Source organism: Aulostomus chinensis, chromosome 9 (genome assembly GCF_037954235.1).
Source record: "Aulostomus chinensis isolate RoL2024-O1b breed Wild chromosome 9, RoL_Achi_v1.0, whole genome shotgun sequence".
NCBI classification, from domain to species: domain Eukaryota; kingdom Metazoa; phylum Chordata; class Actinopteri; order Syngnathiformes; family Aulostomidae; genus Aulostomus; species Aulostomus chinensis.
The window spans coordinates 1,902,549-1,919,237 of record NC_141328.1 but is presented as its reverse complement, the minus strand read 5'-3'; the positions used below and the strand labels follow the sequence as shown (position 1 = coordinate 1,919,237).

General features: G+C 48.4%; 2 protein-coding genes across 7 annotated transcripts in view; one reads left to right on the top strand and one right to left on the bottom strand.

Annotated features, from left to right (window-relative positions):
* Positions 1-767: 767 nt before the first annotated feature.
* tmbim6 (transmembrane BAX inhibitor motif containing 6) lies at positions 768-6,622 on the top strand. Of its 3 annotated transcripts, XR_015117798.1 has the most exons (11): positions 768-1,061; positions 2,066-2,136; positions 2,230-2,338; positions 3,212-3,332; positions 3,469-3,517; positions 4,037-4,134; positions 4,237-4,316; positions 4,401-4,501; positions 4,673-4,748; positions 5,714-5,800; positions 6,277-6,622. XR_015117798.1 is itself a non-coding variant. In XM_086213036.1 (10 exons), the coding sequence occupies exons 2-10, from the start codon at positions 2,081-2,083 to the stop codon at positions 5,735-5,737; spliced, it is 714 nt and encodes a 237-aa protein (XP_086069162.1). In that variant the 5' UTR covers positions 771-1,050; positions 2,066-2,080; the 3' UTR covers positions 5,738-6,622. The 3 variants fall into 3 exon arrangements, 2 of the variants coding, with proteins under 2 accessions (XP_086069162.1, XP_086069161.1); XM_086213036.1 differs by having other exon boundaries at positions 771-1,050; positions 5,714-6,622; XM_086213035.1 differs by having other exon boundaries at positions 774-1,061; positions 5,714-6,622.
* A 1,865-nt stretch (positions 6,623-8,487) lies between these two features.
* nckap5l (NCK-associated protein 5-like) overlaps positions 8,488-16,689 on the bottom strand; it is a 31,009-nt gene continuing 22,807 nt past the window's right edge. For all 4 annotated transcript variants that reach the window (XM_086213031.1, XM_086213034.1, XM_086213032.1 and 1 more), the window contains exons 7-13: positions 16,364-16,456; positions 12,435-15,268; positions 11,831-11,960; positions 11,602-11,674; positions 10,691-10,963; positions 9,853-10,007; positions 8,488-9,577 (exon numbers count right to left, since the gene is read on the bottom strand). In XM_086213031.1, the coding sequence (XP_086069157.1) occupies positions 9,317-9,577; positions 9,853-10,007; positions 10,691-10,963; positions 11,602-11,674; positions 11,831-11,960; positions 12,435-15,268; positions 16,364-16,456 (3,819 nt within the window). In that variant the 3' untranslated portion in view covers positions 8,488-9,316. The remainder of the gene's footprint in view (positions 9,578-9,852; positions 10,008-10,690; positions 10,964-11,601; positions 11,675-11,830; positions 11,961-12,434; positions 15,269-16,363; positions 16,457-16,689) is intronic.

The following is a 16,689-nucleotide window of genomic DNA, read 5'->3' as shown; positions in this document are numbered from 1 at the left end:
ATCATTGTTACTCCAGTTAAACTACCAAAAGATCATCAATACGTTCATCCTTCTGCGCCATGCCGCGGTGAGGCAACCGGCGCCTCTCCTGGTGTTTTTTGACCAATGAGGGACTTTGAAGCTCAGCTCCGACGTTCTCGACCCTCAGCGCGCTACGTCTCGAATCGCCATCGATGCGTTAACCTCCACTGAAGCACGCGCTGAGGGGGCCTCCTGCCGGTCCGCCACACAAACCCGCGAAACGGCGTGAGTGAAATCAGAAGTGAAACCTCAGCAGATGGCGCCATTTTCCCCCCAGAGACGGCGATGGCTGCCCTGAGGCTCGGCTCCTCACACACCCCCGTACCTCTATGTTTGTGAGGACCTTCGTTGACCGAATGCCTCCGCCTGCCCCGCTCGCCTAACGTTAACCATCACAACTAAACGCTTAACCCTGAAGAGAAACTAAAACCGAGTCTGCTCGTTCGAACAGCCCTGGAAGTCGTGAGGACGAGTAAAATGTCCTCGTTCTTCTAAAATGTCCTCACCCTGCGCGGCTACGGTCCTCGTCGTGTGACACGAACACGCACGCGGGTTTGGACCCCCGTATCTATTTGAGCGACACTCCACGCACAAACGAGTAGAAGTGTTTGTCGAGTGTACGTTTGTCGGTTCATGTCACTTTTACAGCGTCTGTCAGTACATAACCGCTGCTTTGTGAGCGCTTGTAGAGATGTCGGCCATTTTAGGTGTGCGGGGGAGATTACACCGTGACACACACAGACGAGGAAGTTCCTTTGTCAGATTCAGCCTCGTTTTGTGGAAAATAACAATAATAAATTCGAGTGAAGAGATAATAATCATATAATAAACGCGTCTACGTGTCGACCTGCGGTGTCAGAAAATACTATGTAATCCATATTTGTTTCCGCCGGGAACAAATACAAATTTCTGGGCGTTTCCATGGTGACATCAGCAGACTAGTGTGACACGTCCTGTTTAGCTGACAGAGAACCAAACTGAGCCAAGAAAGCGAAAGGAAGCCAAACCGAGCCCCGGAGCCCAGGCCAGGTGAGAGGCAGGTAGGAGACGACCCCCTCCACTCCTTACGGGGTAGTTTATTGATCTCGCAGTAGCGTTTGTGTCGATTAATTCACGATATGTCGAATTGTGTTGACACACGAGCTAACAGCTAGTTAGCTTGCTAGGCTGTTCGTTTTTGGCTAGCAGCGTTAGCTGTTGGTAATAAACTGGCGCGCCCGGCTGACTAAACGTCGCACAGTCGCTTCCCACATCTAAGAAACATGTTTGCGGTTTAATTTTGTCAAACTTTAGTCTACTATTGGCTGCAACGTGATCGCCTCTAGCCCTTTTGAGCATTACCGTGTGCTAGTTTTGGCACTTAGCCTGTTGTGCAACTTAAAGCTACAACCCTCGAATAGCATAATTGGCTTAGCTACTTATGTGTCCCCGCACGGTTTGAGCTGCGATCTGTGAATGTAGTTTATCGTGAACTCGAATCCGCGTCGCCGCCGTGCAGCTTAACCTTGCGACAGCCCAGAACGCAGAGGTTTTTAAAGTGAAAGTTCTGGTGCTCAAGTGCTGGTTTACGCAAATCGCAGACCTTTTCTTATGTAAATATCGAGAGGTTTTTTTTTTCTTACATCGTCCAACTAAATATCGTGAAAATCTGCTTGTTGTTCCAGAGATAGAAAAACAAATGACAGCAAAAACAAAGATCTCCCAGTGCTGTCAGGGCTGAGGGCCTGGCTGGGTTCTATTATTAAAGTGGCCCAGCCAGGATATGAGAGGAGATGACGGGGTAAATTAAGAACTCACCCTGTTAGTATAAAACCCAGTTGCCAAAAAGAACAGAAGTAGACACCCTAAAGGGAAGAAGTAGAGTTGCGTGATTATTCAGATACTCTGCCACTGAGCGTAGACTTCAAGAAATGTCACATGATATTTAACATGATTCAGATTTGGCAGCTGAGCCTAGCTGCTGTCGCTGCACCTGTTGTACCTCATGCAGAAGGCTGACAGCGACTCACAGATTCAGCTCTGAGTCTCATTACCTTTTTTGCAGATCTCGACTTTCATCATGAACGTGTTTGACCGCAACATCAACTTTGATGCTCTCTTCAAGTTCTCTCAAATGTACGTAAGCCACCCGCAGTCACCGTGAGCCGCATCACTGCCCAACTGCAGCTCCATCACTCAGCTGTGTTTATCACCATCGTTCTTGTGCAGATCTCATTCCACTCAGGTGCACCTGAAGAATGTGTACTCCAGCTTGGCCGTGTGTATGTTGGTGGCTGCAGCCGGCTCCTACGTGCATGTGGTCACCCGCCTCCTTCAGGTAGTATAGATGGTCCAGCTGCCATCATTCCATTTACGTGAACGAATAGGTCCTTCTTAGTATGTCAAGTAAAATGATTCTCGACCTTAAAATGTTATTGTGTCTTTCAAGCACTCATTAATCGTTGTTCTGTCACTAAACTAACTAACTAAAATAAAAAGACACATTTACATGATCAGAGTTCACATGCTTCAATAAACTGGTGATGTAATCTTCAGAAACATTCAGGGATTTTTATGCTGACAAATTTTACTCATTGACAGCCGTCGTCGTGGTCACGGCGGCGCTGATTACATTCTTTGTTGCTTGTTTACTTTTGTGTGTGTGTGTGTGTGGGGGGGGGGGGGTGTTGATGTGATAACAGCTGTGAACTCCCAGAAGATGGCGAAACTGCGCTGACAGCTTGTGAATTCCTTGTTTAGTTGCATGCTTCAACATGGCTGCCAGAGTTCCCAGGCCTCTCAGTGGTAACATTGAGATTGAAGCAAAGTTTTATGGTTAAAACAGTTTTGATTGTATTCCTTCCAGAAATTTCTTAGCGTGGAGGAATATAGATGATGATGATGATGATGATGGTGCCAAGAATCAAGAAGCTGGCAGTAGGGGTGGTTGTAGTTGGTCTGTCTCCATGGAGATTTGACAGTGAAGATGTGTGATTTTGATGAGCGACACTTTTGGATAAGAGCTTTGATTTCCCAGCTGACTGTGATGTTGACTTTGCTCCTGAGGGGAATCCCAGCAGCAGGGCCAGAGGGTCTGACCACTGAGGGACTGAGTGTGACGCTGCGTGGAGACAGGCAGGATTTGAATGTCGCATGAATCAAGGCAGTGAGTGAGTTGGTGTTCAGGTCTCAGCGGTGTCATTGTTCTCAGGGTGGCGTGCTGTCGGCGCTGGGCTCCCTGGGAATGATGTTCTGGCTCGCCATGACACCACACAACCCGGAGACAGAGAAGAAGAGGCTCGCCATCCTGGCAGGATTCGCCTTCCTCACAGGTAGAGTGATGGACAGCTCTCTGACCGCGCCACTTCGATTCAGAGAGTTGATAGTGGTGTTTTCATTCATGTCATAAACTTGTGACCAGACTCCCTGTGACGTAACACACGTGTTTGTCCTCCTGTTCCTCTGCAGGCGTCGGCCTTGGCCCAACACTGGACTTTGTCGTGGCTGTTAATCCCAGGTATGTGAAGGGTTGCACAAGGGTTCTGCTCTGCACGCTCACAGCTCGCTGTCTGGGACGCGGCCTTGTTGTTTTTCTTGCTATTTTACTTCCACGCCATCGTCATTCAGATGCTGGTGACGTGGAAACATCTAGAAACATGTTTCTGTTTGAAATTGTGATGATCAAAACTCTTTCTGTCATTAGCGATATTTGGTTTGTGTAGGAAAACAGACTAAAATTTGAATGAATTTTCCTCCCAATTAATTTCTAATTGCATCCTGCACGTCTGGGTTTGTTAAAATGTTCCTCACACAGCGATAAAGAGCCGAAGCTAAAACAAAGATTTTGACTGCTTTCATCAGAAGTCCAGCGCTTTGTTACAGACATGTTTTCATTGATTGAACTCATTAATTATCAGGGGTGGAGATAAATGGCCACGTTTGTATTGTAGTTAGAAGCACGGAGGCAGTAAAGTCTGACCGTGGTCGTCGAGCGTTTCATCACGGACTCGTGATGTTGTGGTTGGTTTCTCCTCAGCATCATTGCGACGGCTTTCATGGGAACTTCGGTGATCTTCATCTGCTTCACGCTCAGCGCTCTCTACGCCAAACGCAGGAGCTACCTGTTCCTCGGAGGTACGGGCGCCTGACAGTGACAGTGACGACTGCTCCGTCCTTGGGAGGTGGCGGAGTTTCCCCGCTGGTAAACTGAGTCTTCTGTTCTGCTTCCTCTCTCAGGCACGCTCATGTCGGGTCTCTCCGTTCTCTTCCTCTTGTCTCTGATGAACATGTTCTTCGGATCCGTGATGCTCTTCAAGGTAGTCGAGTTCATCGCCGCTCACAACCAGTTCAGTTGCCGTGAATCAAAACCAGCTCATTTTTGTTGGTATTTCCTCCGACAGGCTCACATGTACCTCGGGCTGCTCATTATGTGCGGCTTCGTGCTGTTTGACACTCAACTCATCATCGAGAAAGCCGAGAGCGGGGACAAGGACTACATCTGGTGAGGATGACTAGCGTCTGCTCTGATCTGGCGCCATAGCAACAGCGTGTAGATGCTTTGCTCTGTCGGCCGCGTCAGCAGGGAGCTCAGTGTTACAGTGGAGTACAGCTGAAGATGCAGTCAGTCAGCGCTCAGGCGACGGCGGTACTAAGTAGCTCTGTTGTTTTGAAGGCACTGTGTGGACTTGTTCCTGGACTTCATCACCATCTTCAGGAAACTGATGGTCATCCTCGCCATGAATGATAAGGTACGCAGCTTATTACATCATCATCATCTCTTCTGAAAGGTATTTGTAGACATGGGTATTATTATTGTTGTTGTTATTATATTATTGCTGTCGTTGTTATATTATTATTATTATTATTATCATCATTAGTTCAGGGTCCACTGAATTAGAAGTGACTTCAGTTGCATTTTTCATGTGATGACTGTTGGTGCTCTGTTTGAAAACTACACTTTGGAGAAGTTATTTCAAATGAAAGTTCATGTGTTGGAGGCAGCATAGGAGCAGGTAGCGCCTGATGGAGCGGGTAGCGCCTGATGGAGCGGGTAGCGCCTGATGGAGCAGGTAGCGCCTGATGGAGCGCGTAGCGCCTGATGGAGCAGGTAGCGCCTGATGGAGCGCGTAGCGCCTGATGGAGCAGGTAGCGCCTGATGGAGCAGGTAGCGCCTGATGGAGCGGGTAGCGCCTGATGGAGCGGGTAGCGCCTGATGGAGCGGGTAGCGCCTGATGGAGCAGGTAGCGCCTGATGGAGTGCGTAGCGCCTGATGGAGCGGCGTTGAGTCGTGTCCCGTTTCCTGATGTTACCTCAGTTAAACTGCAGCCACTGAACTGGCGGGCAGTGACGGCAACGATTGGCCGCTCTTTTTTCAGTCATTTTCATGTCTGAGTGTTGTGGATGGTGACGCACTCACACTCCAGCGGCCAGCAGCACTCCTCCACCCACAGTACGTGGTGTTTTTGTGGACACCTTTATTAGGTCCAGTTGTGTGGCCACTGAAGTAAATCAGATGCCTGGAGAAGGGCGGCACCATTTAATGAAAAAGATTCCCTCATGACTTCCAGTATCATACAGAATGACAAGTTTTGCATAATTACTAATATTTTCATTGATTTTAGATTTTTGAATGTTTCTGTTTCAAACAAAGTTTTTCCTGCCTGAGGAATTCTGGATCTGAATTATGAAACCAATCATCTGACTTTTTTTTCAGGAGAAGAAGAAGGAGAAGAAGTAGAGAAGGTTTGTGCGTCAGGAAATCGAATCAGTCTTTCAAAGAAGGCCCACTGCAACGCACCCGGTACTTTGACTCTGTCTTCATTTCTTGATTTAACAACTCTGTGGTCTTATATTATTGAACTCTGATTTTGTTTTGTTTTGTTTTTTTCTCTGTTGAAACTTACAAGGGTTGAATGAGAGCTAATGGTGAGCTAATGCTAGTCCTGTTGTGGCTGTGAAGGAGAGTAGACTAACGCTGCAGTGAATGTGTTTGGCCTGTAGAGGGCAGCGTTGCCCTGTGAAGTCGCCCATAAGCTGAGCATCACTTATTGAAGATTATTGTGTTGTTATTTAGTGCCATACGTTGTTGTTGATGATGATGATGATGATGATGGGCTCCTTTTTAGTGAGTCATGTGAGCTGATCATTGTTTGGGCTCTTGTAATTACCTTTTATTAATTTGCTAATTCCTGAGTTTCCTGTTTTCACGAGTTGATTATCTCTGAGACCTGCTCTGACAACAGAACCCCCCAGAAACGTTCTGTTTGTTCCCTTCAGTTCTGTTGATAAGCTTCTGAGTAGGGATGGTGAAGCCTGCTAGCAAGGACACGCTTGTCAGATGGACTCGCAGCCACTTGGCGGTCAAGATTTAGTCTCTGGCTGGCGGCGCAGGACGAGTCGGCGCCATCTGTCCGTATCATGAACTTGGACAGCAGAGACAGGCAAGCTTCTCCCTCCTCTGTGAATCCTCCATATCTAGAAATTAGTTTGCCAAATTACACGATGAACACCTGACAGTTTTTTTCTGAAAGTGTATACTGTGAAGAATTTATTTTATTGATGTAAAAATGAAACTAATGATTTGATACATTTGCTCAAATAAATAAATGTGTTGAACAAAAGACACGTGGAGGTGATTTTTGTCTCCTGACAAACCTGGAAGTCATGGAACCAGAATAGAAAAGATGAAGAGGTCACTGGGACTTTGTTCACTAATACATGAACACCAGAGCATTTGTGGTTCAGCTGGGAACAGGACCTTTTAGATCTGGTGCTGGTGCTGGTTCCGGTACTGGTGCTGGTGCTGGTGCTGGTGCTGGTGCTGGTGCTACATCTAGTTAAATGTGCACTGGTAAGCTTTGACCTGGATTTGTCCTCATGTCCCCTGTTGGCAGGTGAAGAATTAGTGGTCATGAAAATGTCCTCACAGGTCTGAGAAGATCAGAACATCGGGGACATTAGTAAAAGTATCTGTTCAGAATTTTACTGAAGTAAAGATACTCAAGTATTTGAGTTCAATTCCATCCATCATCCATCATCCATCCCTCCATGTTCCCCCTCTTCTCCTGTTGAGGGTGGTGGGGGTGGAGCCTATCCCAGCAGCCTTCCCCCTGGACAGGTCACCAGTCCATGGCAGGGCCAACACATAGAGACAGACAACCATTGGCTCTCCCAGCCACGCCTACGGTCAATTTAGAGTCTGGATTAACCTGGTCCCTCTTGATGTCTTTGGACTGTGGAGGAAGCTGGAGTACCAGAGAGAACCCAGCAGGAACAGGGAGAACATGGAGACTCACCCAGAAAGACCCCGTGCTGCAGCCGGGGTTCCACCCACAACCTTCTTGCTGGGGGCCACAGTGAGGACCACTGCTCCACCCACAACCTTCTTGATGGGGGCCACACTGAGGACCACTGCTCCTCTTATATTCAATTCATATTTTAAAAAAGAAAAGTACGCAGCAGTATTTGTGGTTACAGTTTATGTAGTACTTTGCTGCAGGGTTGAACTGCTGGATGAGGTCACGCAGCAGGAGGATGATGTAGAGATGAACTTCCTCCTGCTGCTTCTTTTGAGTGACTTTAATGTTCATTAGTTTTTGTTTTATACTTTATTTAAAAATAAACTCTCCAACTATTAAAGATCAACTGAAAGTCGAGGTACTGCGTCTATTCTTAGAGTTGGAGAGCTTCGAATGTGACAGGACTTCACCTCCTCTGTTCTTCTTCACGGTAACAAGATAAATGTAAGGGAGTAAAAGTACAAAGTCTATGTCGATGTAAAGTACTGATACCTCAACATTTTACTTAAACGCAGTGCAAGAGCAGTTTCTTTTTCACCACTGCTTGTATGCAGCTTTAACATGTATGGAAGAAGTATTCAGGGCTGCGTCATGAATACCTGTACGAGGTATTACAAGTACATCACCAGCTATATAGTAGTCAGTACTAGACTTCTTTACTACAGTATTGAATCTGTTTCCAAGTATTCTTTAGCTCATTTAGAGTTCTGGCATCGTCTCGCTACTGAAGTATTCATTAATTCTGCCCTTGAACTGCTTCTTAGTACTTCAGAAAACCGTCTTTCTGGGTTGTACTTCGACGGGTTATTGATTATTGCGTTAGCGTCGTTGGTGGCGCTGCTGCTAATGATGTCTTTAATGACTGCTTTTAGGAAAATGTCTGTCTTAAGATGGTTACCACGGGAACGCCTCCAGGGAACCTCCTCAGTTTAGGCGGAAACCTCCACTGGGACTCACAGAGGAACTGAGAGGATTTTGGAGGTCAAAGGTCACTGCGGCGTACGACCCAAATGCGGTCATTTTTTCAAGTAAACTGTTGATGTAAATCAAACAACTAAACAAAGACAGTAGCATGAAACGGGAGATGTTCCTCCAGGGCGCGACGCTACAGAGGAAATCCCTACCAACGCAAACCTCAGACGTGTTCTGCAGCTCAGCGCTGAGAAACGTCAACACATTCAAACGCGACTAAATCAAAACATTTTAATTAGAAAGTTGAAAAACGGCAGTACGTACATGGGATCTATCGTCTAGCGAAGGAACAGCAACAGAGACGCTGAAGATATGAACATAACCTACGAAGCGAGACTGCAATTTCACAGAAAGATTACAAAAAAAGATGACCAGAAATGAAGTACATTTCAAATAAATAAATAATAGAAATACATATTCATTGAATAGTGTAGCCATTTCTCTTCTCTATGTCATTATTGCTGGTATATATTACCTTTAAATGCATTATGATTTCAAACAGACACATTCAACCTTCCTCGGTCGCTAAACAATATCAACATGAGCCAAACAAATGGTTTATACATTGAAAATCGTGACGTTTCAGCAAGTAAGAATCACAGACATGAACATTCTTCTTTTTTTCAGAGATCCATATATTTAATACATCATGTGATGAAATGATCAGAACGGATGGACTGATGCGTCTTCCTCGATGCAGCTAACGAAGATCCGTCTAGCAGGATGATGAGAAAACAAAACAACTAGCCGCTGTGCTATCCGTTAGCTTGGCCATGCGTTTGTAGTCCAGTATACACGAGTTCATCTGGCTGATTGTGAAAAGGTGAACGACCTTTATTGTCTGGGTGGCTTTTGGCTTCGTGTTGATTGGGAATCCTGAGGAGAAGTCTATCGATCCTTCCAGTTGCAACAGACAAACAGATTCCTGCGGACATCAACAGTTTCTTTTCCTCGAAGGTGGCGGTGGGTCAGCAGCGTCACAGTACAACCAGCGGCGTCGCTGGGTCTCGATGAGGAGTCACCCCTACCCTCCGTCCTAGGCAGGATCATCCCTGGCTGCCGCAGGACGACAGACTGTCGTACAGAGAATCGCTGAGGGACTCGGGGGTCTCCAGGACCTGAGGCCGGCTCGGGGAGAGGGCTTCCTCCGGTCGCTCCCTCAGCAGCTCTAGCCCCGCCTCCCGGCTCATCTCTGGGACACTGGGAGCGCGAGTCTTCCCCCTGCGGCTTATCCCCGACTGGGCCGGGACTGGCAGGCTGCCTGGGTCAACCACCCGGCTGGAGGACGGACCGCCGGCCTTCAGGCTCTGAGAGGAGGGGGGCAAAGATTTGAGGTCACGCGTTCGGTCTTATGTAACGCCTTCAGGCGCAGGACTGAAGTGGGTTAGAGAAATCGTCTAACAGTGAATTTTTAATACGCAGCTGATTAATAATTTCTAAACAGAGAATGTGCTTGTGTGTTTTAGATTATGTAAGACGTGAGTGCGCCTTCAATAATGTATCTGCAGACTCAGATTATTCCAGAAGCCAAGAAAAACCAGCTGCTTTTTAAGACATAAATGTGAGGGAATGCTGCTCCTACCGCTCGGAATGGCGAACCGAAGGGTACGGCCTCCTCCTCCTCCTCCTCCTCCACTGCCAGGTACACCTCGGCAGGTCCTGCCGGCGTCTTCAGGTTGGGGAAAGTCCAAGTCTTTGTGCGAGGAGTAAACATGTTGGCTGCGTGGCCCTCTTTGTCTGAAGAAGGCACCAACAGAGAGATCAACAGAAGAGACCAGAGTCTCAGACTCAAGCTGCCGAGATGCGATGGAAACGTTCGCATCTTCAGGTTTGTTATGAGGTGAAGTACAAATCTGTGACGGACACACGAGTGTCCTTCTTTTAACACGTCACCGGCGGTTGCGCGTGTGTTCATCAAGACTCTGACTTACTTTACACTCAAACAGATTTCTGATTCTGCTTCTTCTTTCACACTGTCTGTGCTTTTTAAGTCAGGGTTAAATAAACTAAACTAATCAACCAGGACAAAGCAGTTCAAACGAGCTCAATGATGGCAAGAATGTGGCTGAACTACAGTGAAAAACCTGTTGTACTGAAAGTGTTGATGCATGGAAAAGTGAGTTCATGGCTTCCATGTGTTGTTCCTTGTTTCTTTTTAATGATTCATGGCGTCATGACTGTGGTACTTGAGGTTCTTACAACCTCCCACCAGGACTGTGCCGTTTCTGTGGAGGTGCAGGACTGAACCACGGTGGGACTAAAAACTGGTCTGGGTTCAAAGGGTTGAGTAGTTCTTTATGGTCGAGTTCAACCACATCAGGGTCTACGTGAGGAGTGGCGCTACGTCTGGAGGCCAAACCTCTCAGTCACTCAGCAGCTCTGTCAGCTGTTGTCGGGTGTAAACTACAGTTTGTTGGCACCTTCGCGGATGACGCCGGCCGAGCTTCGTCCCTCCAGCATGGAGCTGTACTGAATGGTGGGAATCAGCTGTTTGTGCGGTGTGTAGCAGTCCTCCTGGGACGTCAGCTCCCTCTCCAGGGTGCGGGCCCGTCGCCCGGCCCTCCCCGGGGAGCCGGAGGGGTGGTGCTCGGACCTCGTCTTGGACAGGCCTCGTCCTGCTGCACCGCTGCTGCAGTCAGGTAGTGGGAAGGTGCCGATGCCGCTGTCCAGGGTGTAGGTGGAAGCACCAGATCCTGCAGAGGGAGGAGGCGACGGTGAGCAACTGACCCGCATGTAGAAGTGTGAAGTACTTTTAACTCTAGAAACGTACCAACCTCACAGACTCCATTTAATCTTGGACTACAAAAATACCTCTGACATGCTAACTTCATGTTGGACTACAAAAATACCTCATCCCTGCTATACTGTATAAATGTTTCGTTGACTGGGAAAACAAGTGCACTTTTTTTAAACCCCCCCAAAATAAACTCTTCCACTTCTTCCAGTATTTGTTACATAAGTAAGAAGTCTCACCTTCCTCTGTTGATGTAACGCTCATTCTGGACGTTCGCAAAAGGAAAATCAGTCTTAAACATGGTTTTATTTTACAGTGTGTTACTGCATATTTTCCTCAAAATAAAATGAAAAGCAATGCTGATAACTGGGTTGTCATTATGGCCATTTCAGCTCCAACAGGCTGCCTTCTGCAGTTGCAGGATAAATGCGGAGTGTGATGTTATTCCCAACTTCCTGCTCGAGGTAGTTTCAAGTATTTGTTCTGACGGTGCAGCAGGATTTCAGACAATACTCGAGGTCATGATGTTCATACCTCACATAAAGGGTGCAGTTACTACCCTCTGACAAACTCCTGCCAGATAAAATCTTGTCTTACCTGCAAAATGCTGAGAGTGAACCGAATCCACGAGGTTCTCGTCTGATGTGACCTTGGCGATTCTATCGGAACCCTGCAGGGAGGCAGAGAACAGCAGCAGAGGGAGCAGTGAATGGGCTGAGGGCTTTTAGGAGGGCCAGTTGTGTTTTCTCGTCTTCCTCTATGGTCTACATTTAGTCCATTTTGTCTAAGAACAGAGAAATTAAAAGCTGTGTAGCAAAAAATGTACCTTTTCCATGTCATCCCGACAGGTGATGTGACTGATGATGTCACTGTGCTGGTTGAAAACCGGCTTGGACGTCTTGCAGTCAAAGGAGAGCCGGCGCTGTGGCATGCTGATGATTTCCTTTCCATCCACTCTGCAATTATTAAACACAAACCTTTTGCTAACATCTCAAAGACTCCAAATATCCCAGAACACTTCCCACCCACGACCATTTCGCTATTGTGCTAAGCTAACTAGCGTAGCAGCAGCAGAGGTGAGAAGCGGGTCTGTCCCCTTGTCCAGCGAGTTACCATGTTCCTTTAACCAGACACCCAATGACTTGGACTCGAGGGAACGGGACTTTCCGCAGCGCTAACTAATCTCTGTATTTAGGACTCCTCCACTTCTCTCCTGCTGCTTTTAATCAAAGTCTTTACTTGAGTGGTCTAATCAGAGCAGCTGATTCTGGAATACTGCAATCTGCAGGTTAGCCAAGCTCTACACGAGAGCAGCTAACAGGCTGTGTCCAAATGGCAGTAATTATCATCCTCATGATGTCAAGAGCATCAATCTCCTCATCCAACTCTCACCAAGAATGCCAAGTATTCCTTCAGTCTGCAGCTCTCACCTGTTCAGCAACTGCTGCATGAAGTTGTCAGAGCGCGCTCCTCTGTACATGACCGCCAGCTGTCCCTGAGCTTGGTCCATCACCACCTCGCAGGAGTGACCCCTGCCTGACCTCTCCACATACGCCCGCTCCTCCTCCAGGGCCCTCCTCAGCCCCTCCGCCTTCTCCATCAACGTGGAGATGTTCAGACCTTCCACGCCTTCCTTACACCTGGTGGCCATCTTCACCGAGTCCCTCCCCACTGACGGGATGTTAATCTTCCATTCCTTCTTCTCGTCTTTCGCCTTGGTGGCGTCAGTCTTGCGGCTCAGCGCGGGCAGCTTGCTCTTCTTCAGGCCGAACCAACTTGCAATACCGTTGGAGGTTTTCTGTTTGACCTCACCGCCCTGCCCCCCTCGGTCCTGCTCCTGCAGCTTCAGCATGTTCTCCTCAATGCCCTTCATCACTTTCTGCTCGATGGCCGATTGCGGGCTGGCCACTGGTTGCGGCGGCTTCTCCCCCTCAGACGTTGGGGGTCTCGGAGGAGGAGGTGGGAGGCTATCTCCGTACATCGGGTTCTTTTTCCCCTTCCCGCTAATTTTGGTCCTCTCTTCTGATTTGGACAAGTAACGTGGTGCGTCGGAGGGCTTCCCCACTCTGTGGACGGAGGGACCCTGACAAGGTTTGGACGGGGACTTCGGGGGGATTTTGTTGGGGCTGCTGCTACTGTGCGGGCCGACCCCTGCTTTCACATTGTAGGCCAGGTTCAAGGAGCCAGGACACTTGATGTTGTTGCGTAGTACCTGTGGAGCATCAGCGTTGGGCGAAGGGAGACCTATTCTGCTCTTAGAGCTTTCTGTCCTGGTGCCACACAGTTCTTGTTTAACCAGACTTGAAGGCTGAGATTTGAGCCCTTGTTCATACAGCTGAGACGATCCTGGGTACTTCAAACCTCCACTGCTACCTTTAGGTTTACCGTCCAAGGAGTCGGTGTATTTTGAATGTCTCTGCTCCTCTTTCTGGAGCTCAATGGGCCTCTCCGCTGTCTTACTCTTTTCCTCGCTGTAGGCGATACCGCCCTCATTCACTGTGTCTATCGGCCTCAAACCAACTTGTAAATCCTCAGAGCTCCTCAGCTTACCCAGTGCAGCCAGTCTGTCTTTAAAAGCGTGGTGACTGGAATCGGACGGAGCCCGGGCCGGGCCAGTGGCCGGCCTCTTGGGGATAGAAGAACAGTCGCTGCGTCTGGCTGGAGGAGGAGGCGGTGGCGCCTGGGTGACCTCAGAGCTCTGCGAGGGGACCTCCCTTACATCCATCTCCTGTTTCTCTCTGGTTTGTGAGTAATTAGCTCGACTCTGAGCTTTGCTGAGAGCAGATGAGTTAGGCAGGCTGTGATGGTTCACCCACACTGGGCTGTCTGAATCCTCTTCATCGTCTGATGTGGACTCTGACGCGGAGGACGATGACTGCTTCCGTTGAGGGGAGGGGTTGAGGACGCTCTCTGGTAGCGATTTAACGAGCTTCCTCTCACCACCATTTGTTTTTGTTTGAGAGGGAGCCGGTCTTTTCTCAAGAAGCTGGGACGGCTCCTCCTCTCTGGACATATCACAGACGTTCTCATAATGAGGGACCCTCTGAGATACTTTGGGGGATGAGGAGGATGCGGAGGTGCCAATCTTAGAACCAGCATTCGTTTTCGGTGCCGAGAGGCTGCTGTAGCTTATGTCCTTCACAGGCAGGGGGCAGGCGTCTTCAGGCTGAGGAGGGGACGTAGGTGCTGAGTGTGTGGCGGGGTAAGACTCAGACCTGGAGGGTGGTGGAGGGGGCTGCCTGCACCGCTCTGTGGTGGTGGCTCTGCGGGTGGGAACAGGAGAGTGGTACACCTCGTAGTTGTTAGTGCGACAGGGGATCCTGGAGTTGCGGGTGAGTTGGGGGCTCAGACGGACAGCAGAGGTTGAGGCCTGAGACTTCTCCCCCATGGAGGGGATCTTCAAGAACTTGAGCAGTTTGGACGGGGAGTTGATGGCGGCGGCTTTGACGTCACTGAGGCAGGAGGGGCTGGGGCTGAGGGAGGCGCTGGCTCTCACAGAGGAAGACTCTGGATCTAAGCTGTCCTTCTCGAGGACAGACGAGGAGTTGTTGGACACGATGGAGGAAAGCGCCAGGCTGTTGTGGACGCTCGTTTCAGAGTCACAGTGGGAGTTTTGAGCGTCCTCTGTCACAGAAGGGGGACAGAAGCCAGTGAGTTCTCCAGAGTTGTCCTGCGTCTGCTCCAGGCTCTGAGTGGTGGTCTCTATGATTAATGACGGAGCGGTGGTGCCTGCTGGTTGTTGGTGGATGTCAGTCTTGGTACATTGTTTAGACGGGGGACCAGACTCCACTGTTCTGCTCTTACTGTGACATTCACTGGTAGCAGCTGCAGGGACATGGCCCTGGGTGGCAGAGGAAGGACTGCAGACATGGTTGCATGGCTTCGGGGGGCTGTCTGGGCTCCTCTTGCAGTGTAAACAGCAGGTGTTCCCCCCCTCACACTTCGCTGCCCCGTCGCCGTTGACATGCTGGTGTGTGTCCATGTCAGAGCAGGAGCAGTGGCAGTGTGTGTGGTGGGGTTTGCAAGGTAGGGGAAGCGGGTCTGTGGTAGCCAGAACTGCCTCTGTGGACATGAGCACTTGGCTGTAGTCACAGAAAGACAAGCTGGTGGTGGACGGGTGGAACTTGAGAGGGTCCGTCTCCTCCATCTTGCGCAAGACCTCCAGGATGTGTGCTTTCTTCTTGAAGAAAGGAGACAGAGCCTCCATGGAGGCGGCGGGGCCTCGAGGGCCTGGGGAGGCGTGTTGTGTGCGGTAGCCATTTCCCTTTGAACAGAAAGAGATCTCTATCAGCATCAGAGGCACCAGCGACACCTCAATGAGAGCCAAGCATGAGTTCATCAAGACCTTTGAGTGCATGCGTACAGGAAGAGAGGGCGAGCCAGATTAGCAGCAGGGAGCCTTATTAAGAACAATAATCAAGAAAATGTCAGCGCAGTCACAGGTGGGGATCGAGGTCTCACTCAGAGGTTACGGTGCGACCCGACTCTTAAAGCAATACTTCACCCACAACCTGTATTTGGGCGTTCCAGTTTTCACAAATAGATGTCTTGAGTTCATGAGAGATAGCCACGTATATTTAACTGAAGCTAAGTGCACCCTATAGCATAGCATAGCATAGCATAGCATAGCCATCTATAACCCCTGTGAAGGAGAATAGTGATATACGTAGTTAGTTTTTCATTAGTGCTGGTACAGCAGGATGAAGAAGACATGGATTATACGAGACGATGACTGGGAGAGTTTTGGATGTGAAGAAACGTGGCTGGCTCTTTCTGCATTCTGGAGTCACCAAGACAGGTTTCATACACATTTTTACGAATAATTTCCATGACTTTTCCTGGCATTAGGAGGACTGTTTTCATGAATTTACAGTCTTTGAAATATCATGCACATGAAAAACACAAGAAATCCATGTTAAAATGTATAAGCATGTATTTAAACTAATAGCAAACTATGTGGTTTGATTACAATAAAAAATGTGCATTTTTTTTTGCCATTTTCTGAGAAAAACAACCATGTAAATAAGTAATAAACATATTTTTATAGGATTTTTCTCACAGGATCTTAACTGAACCACATTAATACACACTGATATTCTGACACTTATAAGTAATTATAGTTTCCATGTCTTTCCAAAATTTCCTGGCTTTACTTATTAAGAACAAACAAACAAAACAAAACAAAACAAAACCAAACAGATCCTGGAAATCGCTGTCTCCGTATTCCATGACTTGTTCATGACTGCAGGGATCCTGCAGCAATGGGATGCTAACATGCTCAGATACTTGTGAGTACTTGAAAGTCTGAGCACAGAGTTTGGGTGAAGCATCAGGGCAGGGGAAGCAGTGCGATCATCACCTTGGCTTGTGCTTCAGTCTGTGCAGCCTCCACCTGCTTGGCAGAGTCATTGTGCAGCTGTGCATTGTAGTCTGGGAGTGGTCCCGCCTGGACCTGAAACACGAGACTCATGAGGCAATTATGATGACACTGTAGACACTCCAGGCTATTGTACACAAAGCAGACCAGGAGCCTCATTGTCCTGGCTTCTGTTGGAACAATATCCAGCAGAAGTGAAAAGAGATCCATTACTCAGCAGCGTTTGAAAGAATGAGGCTGACGTGGAACAGGAATTAGCTGCTCGCTCTGGTTTTCACAATCTGAGCTGGGCGCTGACATTCAAGTTA